The sequence below is a fragment of the Dipodomys merriami genome, unplaced genomic scaffold, assembly GCF_024711535.1.
Source record: "Dipodomys merriami isolate MVZ:Mamm:240054 unplaced genomic scaffold, mDipMer1.0.p SCAF_30, whole genome shotgun sequence".
In the NCBI taxonomy this organism is placed as follows: domain Eukaryota; kingdom Metazoa; phylum Chordata; class Mammalia; order Rodentia; family Heteromyidae; genus Dipodomys; species Dipodomys merriami.
This window is the reverse complement of record NW_027204493.1, coordinates 18,729,082-18,748,795: the sequence shown is the minus strand read 5'-3', so window position 1 is coordinate 18,748,795 and position 19,714 is coordinate 18,729,082. Positions and strand designations below refer to the sequence as shown.

General features: G+C 37.8%; 1 protein-coding gene across 3 annotated transcripts in view; it reads left to right on the top strand.

Annotated features, from left to right (window-relative positions):
• Elovl7 (ELOVL fatty acid elongase 7) overlaps positions 1 to 19,714 on the top strand; it is a 79,888-nt gene that overhangs the window by 43,523 nt on the left and 16,651 nt on the right. For all 3 annotated transcript variants that reach the window (XM_070041231.1, XM_070041233.1, XM_070041232.1), the window contains 2 exons: positions 10,987 to 11,115; positions 17,873 to 18,063. In XM_070041231.1, coding sequence (XP_069897332.1) covers positions 11,052 to 11,115; positions 17,873 to 18,063 — 255 coding nt within the window. In that variant the 5' untranslated portion in view covers positions 10,987 to 11,051. The remainder of the gene's footprint in view (positions 1 to 10,986; positions 11,116 to 17,872; positions 18,064 to 19,714) is intronic.

The window sequence follows — 19,714 nt, the reverse complement described above, 5'->3', positions numbered from 1 at the left end:
TAGGTGTGAGCCACCAGCGCCCAGCTTGGGAAAGCAGTATTTGAAATGACTGTCTTTTTTTGTTAAAACCAAAAAATTAGTAACTAGCTGCCCTGTCTTTGGATTTCTTTTCCTATGAGTGAGATATTACATCCCTCTACTGGTTAAAACCATTTTGAGTTGAATGCCAGGTTACTTGCAAACAGAGTATTTTCATTGGTTCAATAACATTCTTACTTGAAAGCAGAGTCAAATGTTTAATATCTTTACTCAATATTTGACTCTCTTGGTTTTGTTTGCCACAATACCAAAGTTTATGATCTCGTTTGCTGTAATGTAATAGTGATTTCCCTGTCATAATGCTGAAGAAATTCAAGCTTAGTTCACCCCTGGAATAAGAGGTCTGTGTCCTCCTATCTTGTATTTGCTGACACTGAGATTTCCTCCCAAATGTCACATCTTCTATGAGTTCTTTAAATCACCAGATTAATCTTTTCCACTATCACTTGTACCTCCTCTTCCTGCTCTCATCCAGTTGCCTTACCTTGGCCAGGGGTCCTTCATGATCTGAATCTTCCATCATGTATTTCATGCCTGCTCCACATGCTGTGGGTGTTGTCCTGTCTGAGAATCCTATATGTAATAAAACATGTTTCCAGGCCAGGTATGGTGAATCACACCTGTAATCCCAGCACTCAGGAGGTGGAGATTGAGAGGATTTCAGTTTGAGGCCAGAGAAAAAAGAAAAACAGTTGGCAACTAATAAACTGGGTATGTTGACATCTGTTAATTACAGCCATGTGGGAGGTATGAGTAGGAGGATTGAAGTCGGGATACAGGCCCAGGCAAGACTTGAGATTCTTGTTAATACCAATAAGAAACACACCTCTGGATTCATATCCATCTAAAGGCAACCTGGAGGTGTGGAAGACTTAATGCCTAGGAAGTAAAGTTTTGACTAATAAAGGCTAGGAGTCAGTTGGTAAATTCTGCCTTTGTTTTAAAATAAGGACTCTAGGACTTGAGGTGATGTATATAAATGGGCAGCACAGAGGGAAAGGATTGACAGCTAATACCTGGAATCAGTGTCTGTGTAGAGAAAGGAAGAAAGCCCTGAAGTGTTCTATCAAAGGGGTCATGCAATTATCATATTTGGTTTTTTTTCTTGTATGTGGAAATGAAAAACAAAAAGACTTGATAGTAGAAGAGGGTATATTTTAGTGTGTGTGTGTGTGTGTGTGTGTGTGTGTGTGTGTGTGTGTGTGTGGTGTGTCTGTGTGCATGTGCACACATACATACCTATCCTGGAGCTTGAACTGAGGTCCTAGGCACTGTCCCTGAGATTCTTGCCAATCTCTACCACTTGAGCCACAGCTCCACTTCTGGCTTTTTTTTTTTTTTTTTTGGAGTAGTTTATTGGAGGTAAGAATCTCATGGATTTTCCTGCTCAGGCTGGCTTTGAGCCATGATCCTCAGATCTCAGCCTACCTGAGTAGCTAGGACTATAGGCATAGGCCACCAGCACCGGGCAAGAGGATCAATTATGGAGAGAGAAGGAGACTGGAAGGTAGGAGGATGGACACAATCAAAGTACAGTGTATGCATGTATAGCAATGTCACAGTGAAACTCATTAATTTGAACAATTAATTTGTGTTAATCATTAGAATTTCTTTAAAGACCAAAAGAAAGTGCAAATTTGGCAGGGGTGGGGAGACTAGAGATTTTATCTAAAATAGGAGGAAGGGTAAAGCTCAAGTTGGTAGTTTTCAGTGCAAAGCCCTTGGTTCAAACTTCAGTACTATCAAAACCAAAACAACACTTCCACTAAGAAACCAAAATCAAACCAAACAACAACAACAAACAAAGACTCTTAGAGGTTCCCAAATCTAGCTCATCACTTCATGATTGCAAATCTCTGCAATTCTGATTTTCAACCTGGTCTGGAAACCACTGTTGTAACCAATGAAGTATATAGAAAAACTGTACAGTAGTGACATAATCCCTTTGATTTTTCTCTACTGTCTGTTACAATGTCTCCTCTTTCATTTGAATTCTATTGCATCTTCTTTTCTCTTAGGCTAGCTGAAGATTTGTGTCAACTTTGCTTACTTTTAATAGACCCACTTCTTTTTGTTGTTGTTGTTGTTGGTTGTGGGGCTTGAACTCTGGCCCTGGGTGCCATCCCTCAGCTCTTCAGCTCAAGGCTTGAACCACAGCGCCACTTCCAGTTTTCTGGTGGTTAATTGGAGATAAGAGTCTCATGGGATTCTTTAAATACAAGATCATGTCATCTGCGATGAGGGAGAGTTTTACTTCATCTTTCCCTGTTTGGATCCCTTTTATGTTTGCATCTTGTCTTATTGCTATAGCTAGGCATTCTAATACTAAATTGAAGAGAAGTGGAGAGAGTGGACATCCTTGTCTCATTCCTGAGTTAAGAGGAAATGGCTTCAGGTTTTTTTTTTTTTTTTTTTTTTTTTTTTACCATTTTTATAATGCTGGTTGTAGGTTTGTCATATACAGCCTTTATTATATTGAGGAATGTTCCCTGGATTCCTAATTTTTCCAGAATCTTCATCATAAAGGGATCAAATGCTTTTTCTGCATCTAAAAGCCAGGCCCAAAGAAACATAGGTCCCGTGGTTTCCCTTATTTGCAATTACTAGTATATGTCTGAGACAAGCAGAAATGGTCAGATAAGTTAGGTTAGGCAAAATGAACTCCAAGATAAGGACTCAAATATTTTTTCTTTCTTGCGATTGTTTCTAACATATTTATAAGATGATTTTTTTGTTGCTTTGTATGTCCCTCCCCCACGGTATAACCCGTTTTCACTGAATTTGATGTTAGTGTAATTTGTGGAGGGGAAGGGGGGAAAAACAAATTGTTTAACTAGGGATACAGGTGGACCCATTGCAACAATGAGATGTACAAGTCATTATGTCAAAAAACGAACTTTACAACTTTGGCCAGGGGAAGGGGGGTGGGAGGGTGGATAGGAGGGAGCCGGGGTGGGTGGGGGGAGATGGGAAGGGATGGGAAGGGGAAACAAAGGAGGAAGCAATAATGCTTGATAAGAAATTTTCTCATTACCTTGCTCATGTATTTGTAACCCCTCTGTAAGGTATTTTCACAATTTAAAAAAAAAAAAAAAAAGAGTCTCACGGACTTTCCTGCCCGGGCTGGCTTTGAACCGCGATCCTCAGATCTCAGCCTCCTGGGTAATTATGATTACAGGTGTGAGCCACTGGCGCCTGGCCACTCACTTCTTTTTATAGTTTAAAATTTTATTTTATAGTTGTTCAAGTATCTATTTCATTCATTTCCACTGTGATCTTGTATAGTTTCCTTTCTTCTTTCTCCTGACTTTGGACTTAATTTTGTTTTGTTTTTAAAAATTTTCACTTCCGTATGGAATAAATAATGTTAGATTTTTTTTTCTTTTTAACTTTGAGGTCTTCCTTCTTTTCTTTTCTTTTTTTTCTGCTGGTCATAGGGCTTGAACTTTGTGCTTGGGAGCTTTCCCTGAGCTCTTTTGCTCAAGGCTAGCGCTCTACCTACCACTTTGAGCCATAGCCCTACTTCCAGTTTTCTTGTGGTTAATTGGAGAAAAGAGTCTCATGAGTATACTGCCCAGGCTGGCTCTCAACTGGGATCCTCAGATCTCAGCCTCCTGAGTAGCTAGGATTACAGGTGTGAGCCACTGGTGCCTGGCCCTTGTTTCCTACTATAGGTATATAGTGCTATAAATTTCTTTCTTAGGATTGCTATATTCTATATGTTTTTTTGTGTTCTTTTTTTCATTTATCTCAAGGTATTTTTTAATTTCTCTTTTGATTTCTTCTTTGGCCAATTAATTCAGGAGCCTGATTTTATTTTCCATAAACCTACAACTTTTCTAGTTTTTCTTGTTATTAATATCTAGATTCACACCATAGTAAGAGAAGATATTTGATAAGGTTTTAGTTTTCTTAAATTTATTGCCATTTGTGTAGCAGCTACAAAATATAGAGTGAACACTGTGTGCTTGAGAAAAATGAGTATTTTACTATTGTTGGCAAGAATGTTTTATACAAGTCCTGTTTTCTAATTAATTTTGTCTGGATGATTTATGCATTATTGAAAGTGGGAATAGTGATGTACCTTACTCTATTGTATTGCAGTATGTGTCTCCTGTTGTTAATATTTGCTTTATATACTTGGTGCTTAGATCTTTGGTACATACATGTTTATAACTGTGTGTTTTGTGGTAAGTGGAATGAAACCCATGGGCTCACTCATTCATGCTAGGCAAGTGCTCTACCAGGAAGTTACACCTTAGCCCTTGTAATAACATCTTGATGAATTTCTTTGTTATTATATAATGATCTTTTCTCTTGTGACATCTTTTTTTTTTTTTTTGCCAGTCCTGGGCACTATCACTGAGCTTCTTTTGTTCAAGGCTAGCTTTCTACAGCCACAGCACCACTTCCAGCTTTTTCTGTTTATGTGGTACTAAGGAACTGACCTCAGATTTTCATGCATGATACGAGTACTCTACTAGTAAGCCACATTCCCAGCCCTCTTGTGACAACTTTTGAGTTCATATCTACATCTAATACAAAGGCATATGTTTTATTTCTTTACAGTTTAATCTGTGAATACCTCTCCTAACCCCCAACAAGTTACAAGAAGCTCATATAGTATAAAATGAATTGAGGGGAGGAGACTTTTGGTACTCTGTGTCTTCTATCTATATTACCTTCCCCAAATATTCACAGTCTATTAAGTCTTTGTTTGACTACTTGTCTTTGCAGGTAGCAGAAAATATAGATAGATAGATAGATAGATAGATAGATAGATAGATAGATAGATAGATAGATAGATAGGCAGACAGATAGATAGACAGATAATTTAAAATATATATGTGTACATAATTTTTATTAATATTACTCCTTATTTTCTACTGGCTTTCTACAATACTTCATGCCTATCCAGGGTAGAAAGATTAAGAGCTGCTTTTACACACATTGGAGTCTGCCTAAAGTCCTTTTAGCCACTTGTCACAGCTCTACCCTGACTTCTCTAAGGCCTTGGTTTTCAGACATACTGCCTTCTGTATGGGATTTGCATTGATTATTTTACCTTTACTCTTTTGACTCAAGCCTGAAATGTGCTTTTCTGTGATAGTCAGCATGGGAATCTCCTTATCTCTAGCCTGAGTTCTTCTGTATGACTAAATGTATAAGCTTTATAACCCCAAAGCTGGGGTAAATCTTTCTATTTTGTTGTCTTTTGCTGTGGTTTTATTTTCAAGACACTGTGCAAAACCGAGCTATTAAGTAGAAAAAAGTGGCTGAAATGGGAGAGAAGATAATAAAGGAAATAGTGAAGAGAAATGTAGCTAATATTACACATCAAAGAAAATCCCATAGGCCAGGTGGCCAATGGCTCACACCTGTAATCCTAGCTACTCAGGAGGCTGAGATCTGAGGATCTCCATTCAAAGCCAGCCCGGGCAGAATAGTTCCTGTGAGACTCTTATCTCCAATAAACCACTCAAAAACTGGAAATAGCACTGTGGCTCAAGTGGTGCTAGCCTTGAGCACAAAGAGGCTCAGGGACAGCACCCAGACCCTGAGTTCAAGGCCCACAGCTGACAAAAAGAAAAGAAAAGAAAACCTCACTGGGCACTGATGGCTCACACCTGTAATCCTAGCTACTCAGGAAGCTGAGATCCGAAGATCACAGTTCAAAGCCAGCCCAGGCAGGAAAGTCCATGAAACGCTTATCTCCAATAAACCACTAGAAAACTGGAAGTACTGCTGTGGCTCAAATGGAAGAGTGCTAGCTTTGAGCTGAAGATCTGAGAAACAGCACCCAGGCCCAGAGTTCAAGCACCAGAACCAACCAAAAAGAAAGAAAGAAAGAAAGAAAGAAAGAAAGAAAGAAAGAAAGAAAGGAAGGAAGGAAGGAAGGAAGGAAGGAAGGAAGGAAGGAAGGAAGGAAGGAAGGAAGGAAAGAAAGAAAGAAAGAAAAGAAAAGAAAACCTCAGAAGGCATGGTAGAGGAAAAACAAAGGAGGGGGTAACAATGCTCCATAGGAAATGGACTCATTACCTTATTCATGTAACTGTAACCCCTCTGTATGGTATCTTTACAATAAAAAAATTTTAAAAATCAAAAAAAGAAGAAAACCTCATAAAATACTGTTTGTAGGTATAATGGAGCATATTTTTGCATCTCTGTGTGCCTGTATGTATGTGTATATGTATTTTAGTACACATGCATAAATGTTACTAAGACATTTGAAAATTTATTATTTGAAATAATTTTTTACTTAATCTGTTTTCTTCTAAATTCTGGACTCACTTGCTTTGATTTGGAAATTATAAAGGATAATAAGGACAAAATTAAATTTGAAATTACTTACTGAAATGTGTATGTCAATAAGTATCGCCTCAAAATAGTCACTTTAGGCCTCTCTATATTTATTCTGCTAATTTTATTATAGCCCTAAAGATGTGTTGATTTGTCCCTTTGGAATACATAGTTCATTGTCATCTTACAAACTCTAAGTTGAAAATGTCAAAGTAAATTATTTTATCATTAAACCATGCTCTATTCGTCCCATTCTCACCCACTGATGAAGCTAGACTCCGGCTTGATCATTTGCCTTCTAAGTCATTCTTAAGTTTTGTAGTTATACACTTAATTTTTAGAGATAGACAAAGATTTTCTTTCCAATAAGCAATTCAAATGAAATTCTAAAAAGTTGGAAAATAATTAAAAGTTACTTACCTAACTTTGCCTATTCTGGAATTTGAAGTCAAGTCTCCTGCTTGCTTGGTTTGCTCACTCATCTATGTCTATACCATTTGAACCACATCTCCAGTCCAGATTTTTGCTCTGTCTGTGTGCATGTGTGTGTGTGTGTGTGTGTGTGGTGTGTGTGTGTGGTGTGTGTGTGTGTGTACTTGTACAAGCACCAGTCCTGGGTCTTGAACTCAGAGCCTAGGCACTGTCCCTGAGCATTTTAACTTAAGAGCTCCACCTCTGGCTTGTTTGCTGGTTAATTGGAGATAAGTTTCATGGACAGCCTGGGCTGGCTTTGAATCTCCATCCTCAGGTCTCAGTCTTCTGAATAGCTAAAATTACAGGTGTGAGCCACTGGCACCTGGCTTTTGCTAGTTATTTTGGAGGTGGGGTCTCACGGACTTTTCTGCCTTGATCTTGATCTTGTGAATCTCAACCTTATAAACAGCTAGGATTGTAAGTGGGAGCCCCTGGGGATGATTATTCTAAGGCCAAGTACTGGTAATTTGGATGAATACATGTTGGAGGGCAGTTTGGGTAATTGTTTTAAACTAGTGATTCTCAGCTTGGGACCATTTTACCTGCTAGGTTACCTTTGGCAATTTCTGAGATAGTTTTGCTTGTCTAATCTGGGGAGGATGGGTTTTTGGCAACTAGTAGGTAGAAGCTAGGACCCAAACAATGGAAGATACTCAGGACAGCCTTGTACAGCTAAGAATTGTCAGTTCTGTTGATTTTTCTGTTGAAAAATCCTGTTTTAAATAAGTTATTACTTTATAGTTGACGCTCACATTTTAATATACTATTAAGTTTCTGATCTTACTAAAGCTCTGAAATCTTTCTGTATAACACTACAGACCTTTTTTGTTGTTGTTGTTGTTGTGGGCCTTGAACTCTGGGCCTGGGTGCTGTCCCTGAGCTCTTCAGCTTAAGGAAAGTGCTCTACCACTTGAGCTACAGTGCCACTTCCAATTTTCTGGTGGTTTATTGGAGATGAGTCTCACAGACGTTTCCTTCCCAGGCTGGCTTTGAACTGGGATCCTCAGATCTCAGCCTCCTGAGTAGCTAGGATTACAGGCATGAGCCATTGGTGTCTGGCTAAGACCTTTGAAGCTTTGTTTCTGCTTAAGTGGAGAGGGCAGGTGGCACAGGAAAGCAATTTCTAGGAAAGCAAAGAGAAACAGACTTGTGTGGGAATACAGAAAAAGGCAGATTAATAGGTAGGTGGAAATTTCCTCACTGTTTCCCCCCCTCCCCCAAGAGGTTCCTCCTCCTCAAGACAGTCTTCACAGAAACCCATCTGACCTCTGATTTCCAGAATCAGACTCCTGACTTGATAATACAGGAAGGAAGGCTTTCCCTGCCCAATGTCTGGCCTCCCTCGCCCCTTTCTCAGGGGCTAGGGCTGAATGAATTTTCCTTTGCACTCCTCACGTTCCTCCTCATCTATTCTTCTGACACTTCGTGCAGTCCTTCTTATTGTCATTCAGTTAACATGTTGACCTTTGTCTCTTCTGAATTTTGAGTTATAGTTAACAAGCCCTTTTCCATACTGAGGTTATGAAGTATCGTCTACTATTGTCATCTTATACTTTCATGGTTCTGTTTTCTTTTCTCATTTCATCTTTAATCCATTTGGCATTCCTTCCTGCTGTATACTGTTTAAATTCTGTCTTCTCCCAGATAGCCATCCAGTCATATAACATCGTTTATTAAATAGCTACTAGTTGTGCCCACTGACTTGGATGTCACCTTTATCATATACCGTGTATTATTTATATTTACATAAATAAAACAACTTTTACTGCATTTTAGAATGTTAGAAGAGAATCTGTTTTCTTTTTTATGAAAAACCTAGGGGATTTTTTTTAATGTGTGGTAAAACATACACAATTTTAAAATGTACCATTATAACTATTTCAAAATATAAAGTTTGAGGATATTTAAGTCCATTTATATTGTGCAGCCATGGCCATCATCTCTCTCTTAGAATTTGTTTTAATCCTTTTGTCAAATACCCCATTAATTTTGTGACACATTATCCATTAGTAAGGTATACTTTGATTTCAGAGATCTTAAAATGTAGGAACACATATGTCCTAGAATTACTGAAATACATTCTGAATTCCCAAATGTAGTCAGTATATTTCTGTATGTTCTGTTCTATTCATTTGTCTTCTTGACTGTCAGTGCTTACTTTTTTTAATTACAGGAGATTTTAATCTGTGTGTGTGTGTGTGTGTGTGTGTGTGTGTGAGATTTTAATCTGTGTGTGTGTGTGTGTGTGTGTGTGTGTGTGTGTGTGTGTGTGTGTGTGTGTGTGTGTGTGATGGAGTTTGAACTCGGCCTAGGCACTGTCTCTCAGCTCTTCAGCTCAAGGCTAGAACTCTACTACTTGAGCCATAGCACCACTTGCAGTTTTCTGGTGGTTTTTATTGGAGATAAGAGTCTCACAGACTTTCCTGCCCTGGCTGGCTTTGGACCATGATCCTCAGATCTCAGCCTCCTGAGGAGATAGGATTACAGGCCTGAGCCAGCAGTGCCCAGCTGTCCCTTAGTTTTTTATTTACTCAAGGCTAGTGCTCTGCCACTTGAGACTTGAGCCATAGCTCACCTTCTAGCCTTTTCCTGATTAATAGGAGATAAGAATCTCACAGAGGTTCCTGTCCAGGTTGGCTTTGAACTGCCTCCTAAGTAGTTAGAATTGTAGATAGGAGCCACCGGCACCTGGTTTATATATTTTAAAATATAGTAGAGTTAGTTTCTCCTCACTGGTCATCTTTTTCAGAAGACTTCTGTTGTCTACGGTATGCTTGTCCATCTGTCCAGATAAAACAACTTCTCCTTGGCTCTGTATGTGTGTGAATGCGCATGCTTGCTCGTGCACACGTGAGTATGTGCATACACATGTTCCATCCAGCACTGGAACTTACTCAGGACCACACAGTCTCACTTGGCTTTTTCTCTTAAGGCTGGTTCCCTCTCACTTGAGCCACACTTCCACTTCTGATGTTTGCTGGTTATTTGGAAACAAGTTTCAGCAACTTTTCTGCCCAAACTGGCTTTGAACTTCAGATCTTAGCCTCCTGAGTATCTAGGATTACAGGTGTGAGCCACCAGTGCCCAACTCTCCTTGGCTCTTAAGGTCTTTTTCTCTCTCTTTCAGTATTTATTTCACCTAGAATATGAAAATCTTGCATATAAATTGAATGGAGGGGTTAGATTGGCAAGTCTGAAGCAGAATGAGGACTGGGTACAATGAGCATATAAACTGACATGTTGAATGGTCACTCCTTTGTACAACTACATAAAGTCAATAAAAATATAATTTAAAAACTTGCATATAATTCAGTAGGCAACTACACTACATGCCTTTTGAGTCATACTTTCAGTCATACTTGCTGTGTTTTCAGTGATTGCTGCAATTAAAAACTGCCGAAGTCTATTACATACATGGATATCATAGTCCCAATGAAACCTATTATTTGTGTAATTGGATTGAAAAATCTGTGGGCACAGGAAATTTGCCAGTGACGTCAGCAGGATTCATGATTTGAGAAGCTGTTGTGGGCCCATTGTCTCACACATCCCATTAGTAATTTGAGTTAATTTTAAGATAGAGATGCTTTTTCCTCTTTTAATTTATGTGTTCTTCTTTTCCAGTGACTACTAATACTTAGTTAAGACACAAATCCTTACTAAGACTTTTGGCTCCAACTATTTTATTTTCAATAAACTATTTTGTTCAACTAAAAAAGAAGTCTCCACATAGGATCTTTAAGCGTTTGTGTATCTTCTCCACTTTCCTCTTCCACTTCTTTTTCTTGCTCCTCCACCACCACCTCCTCCTCCTCCTCCTCCTCCTCCTCCTCCTCCTCCTCCTCCTCCTCTTCCTCTTCCTCTTTTTCTTCTCTCCTCCTTCTCCTTCTTCTTCCTTCAGCTGTGCCATGATGGTATAACCTTCTCCTGACTTATTTTCTCCATAAGAGGGAGATATCCTATAGAGGTTACTAGAACTTTAGCCTTTTACAGGGAAGTTAGTAGAGTCCCTAAAAGACTGGAAATCTCACATATTTGAAATGGAATCAGCATTTATTGTGATTTACTAATGGATTTACCCTCTAAGTTTATTACTCTGCCAGTTATTCCTATTAATTTTTTAGCATTTTAAATATTATATTACTAAAACCTTGCCTTTATTTGCATTTATAGGTGATAAACTCATTTCTGTTTTTTACTGGTGATTCCATTAAAATAATCAGTAAATCTTGTGGAAAATGGCCTTCAGCGACCTTACATCAAGGACTGTGCGCTTTTATGATAATTTAATCAAAGATGCTGGTGAGTAACCAAATTTCTTAATCAAGGTTAATCTTTCTTTTTATATCATATTCTCATATTAATAGGATTTTTGTTGAAATGGAATTAGAGACTATGGCTTCACACTCCTTTATTACTAGTTAACAAAGAGGATTTCATTACATAGAGAGAGAGATAACTACATAGATATTTATTACAATGCTTACCATGGTGAAAATAGCTTAAATACTTGGTGAAGGAGCCTGGTTAATGAATGATGGTGCATTGGCATAGAAGTCATTACCAGTAATTTTGGAGTGCTCTTTGAATTGATTCTTCTCCTAAGGGAAATTCTGGTTACTGACAATTGTGCCTACATCTATACTGATTCCTGAATGGGAATATTATAGCCCCCACTGGGATATCAGAAATTTTGGCATGGAATACTGAAGTGATACAGATTCTGAAGTTCTGGCCTTTTAAAAAAATCAATGGTTAGAACACTTGATACTATAGAAAGAAATTTAAAATATGCCAAATGAAAGCAAAAGTTAAAGTACCACATGGATTTCTTTTGTGGAAGTTAACAGTTATTCCTAGTTGTTAGAATCATGTTTGTTTATTTCTGCTTTGGGGGCTTGAACTCAGGGATTTGTACTTATCCATAGCAAACATACACTCTAATCCTGAACTTCACATAAGCCTTATGAGTTATTTTTATTTAATTATGTCTGTATTTAAAATTTTTAAAAATTTTTTGGGTTGGTATGGGGCTTGAACTTCGGGCCTGGGTGCTGTCCCTCAGCTCTTCAGCTTAAGGCTAGTGCTCTACTTCTTGAGCCACAGCACCACTTCCAGCTTTAAATTTTACAATAACTGTAGCCAATGTGTATTGCTTCTATAACTCTCTCTCTCTCTCTCTCTCTCTCTCTCTCTCTCTCTCTCTCTCTCTCTCTCTCTCTCTCTCTGCTTGAATTTGAGGCCTCATAATCTTGCTTAGCTTTCTTTTCTTTTTATTGGTGCCAACTCTACAGCTTGAACTCATGGCCCGGGCACTGTTCCTGAGCTTTTTTGCTCAAGGCTAGCCTCTACCACTTGAGCTATACACAGCTTCACTTTTGCTTTTTGCTGGTTGATTGGAGATGAGGATCTCATAGACTTTTCTGTGTGGGTTGGCTTTGAACTGCTATCCTCAGAGCTCAGCCTCCTGAGTAGTTAGGATCTAGACATGAGCCACTGGCACCCGGTTTTGCTTCGTTTTTTTTTTTTTTTTAATCAGGGCTGCTATTCTACCATTTGAGCCATGCCTCCAATCTAACATTTTATTGGTTAACTGGAGACAGAGTTAATGCAGACTTTTACTACCAGGCTGGCTTTGAACTGTGCTCTTCCAGGTTGTAGCTTCTTGAGTAGCAAGGATTACAGATGTGAGCCATTGGTGTCTGGCTTTTTAAAATTACTACTTTTTTAAAGTTACATATACTCACCACCCTATTTTAGATTGGCCTTTAACTCAAGAGTCAAATGGACTTAGATGATGGTCCTACAAATACAAAATGTTTTAATATGAACTCACAATTCCACTTTCTCCTTTTATCTGTGGATCAAGCTATTTATATTTTATTAGAAATACTTCCATCAAAAAACTGAGCAATAGGATTAGGAATAAGGCTTAGTGGTAGAGTGCCTGCCTAGCATGCATGAAGCCCTGGGTTTGATTCCTCAGTACCATATAAACAGAAAGGCTGAAGGTGGCATTGTGGCTCAAGTGGTAGAGCTAGCCTTGAACACAGAGGGAATGAAGAGAGTCCAGGCCCTGAGTTTAAGCCCCAGGACTGACAAAAAAAAAAAGCTGAGCAATAATAAATGAAAAAGGGATGACAAGGGGCTAGAGGTAGTTAAAGACAAATGAGGAGAGTCCTGGAAAGAGTTGTAAACAAAGCAGGAAATATAAAAGAAGAGAAGAAGGGGAAGGCAGTGAAGGCATATATCTCAAGTTAGACTAATTTGAAGTTTTGAGTAGAAGGCCATGAAATGAAGAGATCCAGAATTTACAACCGTCACTACTGAAGACTAAGAGATTCTGAACAAACTACATTTTGGCTGAGTCTCAGTTCCTTTGTGAGGAAAACAAAGGTGAAAAATAATAGCACCTGCCAAGTATTGTGGCATGTTATTACTGAGGAAGTATTCCAACACAAACAGTAGCAGTTACTGTTCCAGAAGACAGGATTTTATCTTCTACTACATTTAATATAAAGTATCAACTAAACATTTCTTTCTTCTCCTTTTTTCTTCCTCTTTCTCTTCTTTCTCTTCTTCATCTTCTCCTCTTCTTCTTTTTGTCCAAGCAAGCCTCATAGTCAGGTTTTCCTGACTCAGCCTTCCAAGTGTACAATTAAGCCTAAGTATTTTCCTTGATAATACTTCTTTTCTTGTCAGGGAACAGCAGGATTAGAGATGTTTTGGGGGGAGGGTTTGGTTTTTTTTCTTAATTTACAATTTTATGGAAACCTGGGAGACTTTTGTTATTGTACTTTGTATGGTATTGTTCTTTGAGAAGCATTAGTTTTACTTTGGAAAAGATCTGGCTTTACCCTTAGACGGTCTAAACCTATAATCAGGGGTCAAAAGTTTCAAATGTATTTTTGGCTTTGCCCCTAATCCTGAATCGACTTGAAAAAACAAAAACAAAAACAACTTACTGATCATAATGATTTTCAGATTGCTGGAGAACTAGTAGTCAGGCATAGCTATTTCACGTGGAAAATTCCACAGCCACAACAATTTAAAGTGGCTTAATTAATACTTAAGCTGAAAGAGGATTTCCTGTACTTCTTAGATATGAAATGTCAGATTTTGAAATACTGCTATAGTAGTCTTTGGGACTGTAGAAAATGAAAAACATTTAATGATTAACAAGTAACTTTTTGTGTTTGATAGTCATCATTTTTCCGACTTAGTTGTGGTCTTACAGTTCAAAAATATAGAATGGGAGTAGGATTTTTTTTGAACCCTTAGAACTTCAAAAAGTGCTAAGTGCTTGAGATACACATTTGCTTTTCCTTCCAGATGCTTAGAATCTTAAAAGGTGTACTCTTTGATCTAGTGCATACTTAAGAAGAGAACAATCTCTCATAAGTAGTTGATGGAAAAGCTCATTAATATTCTATAAATGCAGCATTGTACTTTGCCTGTTTTCTCTCTCTCTCTCTCTCTCAGCATTATTAAGTAAGTCATAAATCAGAACTTAGATAATCAGGCACAGTTTCTGCTTTCATCTTGGTTCTACTCATGAGACTAAACCAACTCTGATGCCAAGCAGATGATAGAAGAATCTCTCCCTTACTCTGTCTCTCTGTCTCTCAGGGAAGTGGGGAGCACTCAGCCCTGAGCCTAATATAATTTATGGGATCATAGACTAAGTCAGAATTAACTTTAAATGTCATTGAGCAGTCCCCTCTTTAGCTCCTGTATAAAGCTGTGGTGTACATGTGAATGGAGAGCATTTAGTAGAGAGATGGGTTACTCTCTCACATGGAAGTGACCTCCATTTTCAGCAAGGTAGAACTGCTGCCAAGAGAGATTGCAGGAAACAGGAAGTGTGAACAATAGCCAGAGCTGCAAACATTGTGTTCAGACTTCAAGTTTTGTTTCCTCAGTGAGGAGGAGCTAGTTTAAAAAATAAGAGAATAATCTCAGCAGAGCTTTGCTTTTACATAGTGAATTTGAAAACTATGGAAGTCAGATGCGAGAGACTAGATTGAAAGGCAGGGAAAGCACATTGAGACAGAGGCTGAGCACCTAGAGGAAGACCTTGTGAAGACAGGTAGGGGAATTTGGTTAGACACCAGACCTGTGGTTCTCCACTCATGGTCATCATAGTAGCTTTTATACAATTATTTATACAATTATTATATATATTATATATACATATATTATATACAATTTATAGAATTATTTTTTTCAATTTATAGAATTATTATATATCAACAGATTGTAGGTTTGGATATTTATGGGGTAAAATGATGTTATGATATATACATATATATGTGTGTGTGTATATATATATATATATACATATACATATATATATATATGCTGTAGCAAGCTAATAAACATAACCATCACTTCAAATTCTTACCATTTTTTTGTGATAAAAACATTTAAAATTTACCCCTAGCAGTCTTGAATTATAGAACACACTATTATTAAACTAAAGTTACTATGCATTAAATCTCAAATAAACTGATTCTTATTGTCTAACTCTTTGACCAATATCTCCTCTTCCATTTTGTCTCCCAAACCTCTGATGATCCCATTTCCCTGAGTTCTAGTGTTTTATTTTATTTTATTTTTTGGATTTTCTTTTATTTAATTTTTTTAAATTTTTATTTTTTATTATGAAAATACTGTACAGAGGGGTTACAATTACATGGGCAAGATAATGAGTACATTTCTTATCAAGCATTGTTGCCTCCTCCTTTGTTAGTTCCAGTGTTTTAGATCTCATATATATGTGAAATCATGTAGTGTCTGCCTGGCTTATTTCACTTAGCATAATAATGTTCTTTTTCAGTTCATGAAGTTTCATTCTTTTTTTTAAGGCTAAGTGATATTCTATTGTGTGTGATTGTGTGTATGTTCACACACACTGTTATTCTGTTGTCGACCTAGGTTAATTCTATGAATAATACCACCATGAACCTGGACATGCAGATATCTTTTACTGATCCCTTTCAATATATATCCAGAAGTGGGATTCCCATTGACCATAGGGCAGTTCTGTACAGTCATCTATAATTGCTATATTCATTTATGTTCATCTCACAAATATACAAAGATTTCCCTTTCTCCGTATACTTCACAGTGCTTGTTATCTTTTAACTTCTTCATATGAGCAGTTCCCACCTAAGTAAGATCTTGTTCTGTTTCTTTTGTGTTTTCTTGTGTATTGGGACTTGAACTCAGTGCCTCGTGCTTGCTGGAATTGTGTTCTACCACTTGAAGCATGCCTGGAGCCTTGCTTCTAGCTGGTTATTTTCAAGATAAGGTCTTACAAACTTTTTCTAAACCAGCTGGCCCTGAACTTTGATGTTGTGCTCTCAGCCTCCCAAGCATTATAGCCACTGGCAACTAGTTCTCATTCTGGTTCTGATTTGCATTTCCCCCAATGATAAGTTATATTGAGCATTTGTTCATATTTCCACTGGCCATCTGCATGTCTCTCATTTCTAAATAGTGAATCAGGTTCTTTGTCTAGTTCTTTTTTTATGGATTAAAAAAGTGTATGTTTCCTAAGATCTAGGATTCTGATTGAGTTGGCTTAGGATTATTTTTTGTCATGGGACTTTTAATGGCAAAATATAAGAGGTAATTAATTGTGCTGCTGTGACAGAATTTGTGCTGCCACAGCAGCAGCAAGTTTACTGACCCTTAAAGCTCTTTACATGAAATTTATTTAACTTTATATGAAATACATGTTTTATGCCCAATTCACAGATGAGCAAATTAAGCACAGAAAAGTTAAATCAGTTTCCCAAAACTATATATCAGGCCAGAGAGTAAGCAGGGGTCATAACACAGATTGTCTGGCTCTAGATTTTTGTTGAAATAGAATTTTTTTTGTTTTTTGTTTTTGTTTTTGTTTTTGGTCCAGTCTTGGGGCCTGAACTCTGGGCCTGGGCACTGTCCCTTAGCTCTTCAGCTCAAGGCTAGGGCTCTACCACTTGAGCCACACAGCGCCACTTCCGGCTTTTTTCTTTTTGCTTATGTGGTGCTGAGGAATCGAACCCAGGGCCTCAAGCATGCAAGGCAAGTGCTCTACCACTGAGCCACCTTCCCAGCCCCCTGAAATAGAATTTTTAAAGCTTGGCATTTTATTATTTGAAAATGATAGATTAACCAGCTTTTTCCATAATATTTTTTAATATGTGGGACTTGAAAGTCACACATGGGATTTTAAGAAAAGGTCTATGCTGAAAATGTTAAGTTGTAAGAAAAAGTAATTTGTTTAAAAAATTGTTCTCTTCTGCTTCCTGAGCCAGCCCAGCATGGTTCTCCTGGCTTATTTTCTTCCTACTGCTACCAGAGAAAGAACTAAAAGATGGTGTCATTTGATATTTCCCACATGGAGACAATGAAACAATAAGATAAATAAATTCCCAATTAAGAAATCTGTATTGGTGCTTAAAAATAACTGAAGTTGCTGGATGCTGGTGGCTCATGCCTATAATCCTCACTACTCAGGAAACTGAAATCTGAAGATCATAGTAGAAAGTCCATTTGGTTAGGAAAGTCTGTGATACTCCAATAAACTACAAAGCAAGCCAGAAATAGAGCTGTAGCTCAAGTGGTAGAGTGCTTGCCTTAAGTAAGAAAGCTCAGGGGCAGTGCCCAGGCCCTAAATTCAAGCCCAGCACCAGCATAAAAACCCTAATTATAATCCATAATTGAAATTACTGTTATCAACAGAATAATATAAAATTTTATAAAGTGAAGGGAAAATCCAGTCTTCCATACTCTTACCACATAAAGTGATACTAATGTCTTCCTGTGGTGCTGTTACCATTGTCTTTATTTCATTAGGAATAAAACCTATACAGTAAAATGATTTATGACGTTTGTATACGTAAGATTTGTATTGCCCACTGATAACAGGGATCTATTATAGATTGATCAGTTTACTATCAATATCAGGTTTCAGGTGCTCATCTGAAAAAAAAAGTTGCTTGCCCTCAATTTTGTCTTGGCAAGTGTGTGCATTTACACATTGTTTTGTTGTTTTTTTTTCTCTTAGATCCAAGAGTTGAAGACTGGCTCTTAATGTCCTCACCTCTGCCACAAACCATCATCTTGGGACTCTATGTCTATTTTGTCACATCTCTGGGACCAAAGCTCATGGAGAATCGAAAGCCCTTTGAACTCAAGAAAGCAATGATAACGTACAATTTTTTCATAGTACTCTTTTCTGTGTATCTGTGTTATGAGGCAAGTGTCTTCAGTATTCCTAATGGTAGAATTTTGCCCAAGTCTTTGTGTTTATGTGCCATTGTTTTTGTAACTGATATAAGATAATGTGTTGAGAGGTAGGAATTTTGAAAACTGAGCTCATGGGAACAAGTGCATAACAAAAGACAATTTATAGGTAGGCCAGATAATAAACGTATAATCCAAAGATTTGTACAGTTAGCCTTAGATAATTGACTGAATTCATGAACATTAGTTTTGAGGCAAGTCATGCTCAGAGAAATCAAATAACTTACTCTGAGTAAAACAGTTTAAGTGAAGGACTGATCCTTGAATACTGCATCTGGTATCAGAGTTCCTTCTGTGTCTGTAATGAGTAGTCATCATCACGGTAGAAACTGCTGGTATCTGTGTGATAGGCTACACAATGATGGACTATTTGGGTTTTATTTACCTGAACTTTGAGGCAAAAGAGAGCATAGACTTATACAAAACAGTAGGTGGAGGAGCCAGTCCTTTGATTGTCACTAAGGGGAATAGGCTCTCTACACTCTGAAAGCAACTTCATGAATTCTCTCTCCATAATGCTGTCAACATACCTGCCACCCAAGTGTACCCATTTCTCTAGGATTCTTTCCCGTTCTGGCTGATTTCCTTATTCTGATATTTCTCCAGCAGAATAGCTTGCTCTAATCACAATTTACCAGTGCTCATTCATAACTCTACGAGGAGCTGCAGTAGCTCCCTGCCCTCCTTAACATCAACTTGATTCTTGCTACAAATCTACCTGATCCAATCACCTAAAATCTATGCTGGCCTTCTTCTTCAAAGGCCTCCCTGGAGCTACACTGTGCTTACTTCTACTTTATTTCTAAAATTAACTCACAGACCATTCTAGTGTTTCTTCTAGAGTACAAACATCTGAATGGGAATATGTGTGAGAGGTGGGGAACAGAGAAAATGCAGGCTCTCATAGATAAATAGCATGTTCTCATAGAAAAATATATACAGTCTACAGTACATTATATGAGGGTTAAAAACAGCCTTGGAAGCCAGGAAACTAGGGACAAGTTGGTCCTGATTCTGCTACTAATGAACTGCCTGATTTTGAGCAAGCTGCTGAACCTTTCTAGGCCTCAATTCTTTCATTTTATAAAGCCAAGACTGAAACAGACTGTCCATCTCCTTTATTTCTTCTTTTTTTGCACCATTAAAATATTATTCTGCCAGATTTGGATACTCAAGCCTTTCATCCTAATACTCAGAGACAGAGAGAGGCAGGAGGATCTTGTTGAGTTCAAGGTCTGCTTGGGCCACATGGCAAGACCTTGCCTCAAAATTAACAAAAATCATCCTGATGAAGTCTTGTAAATGTTTGTTTTAAAAACTGAATTTATTGTAATGTTGTCATTTAGCTTTAATAGTAAGAAAAACAAATTTAAAATGTGCTTTGGTAGCATCAGTAACAACCTAAGAAAGATGCTATAACTTATAAGGATAATAAATTAGCAACTAGGCATTGCTCACACACAGAATCCTAGCATTTGGGAGTCTAAGAAAGGAAGATCATAAGTTCGAGGATAATCCAAGCTATATAATAAGATCCTGTTTTTGTTTTTGTTTTTTTGTTGATTTTGGGACTTGAACTCTGGTCCTGGCCACTGTCCCTCAG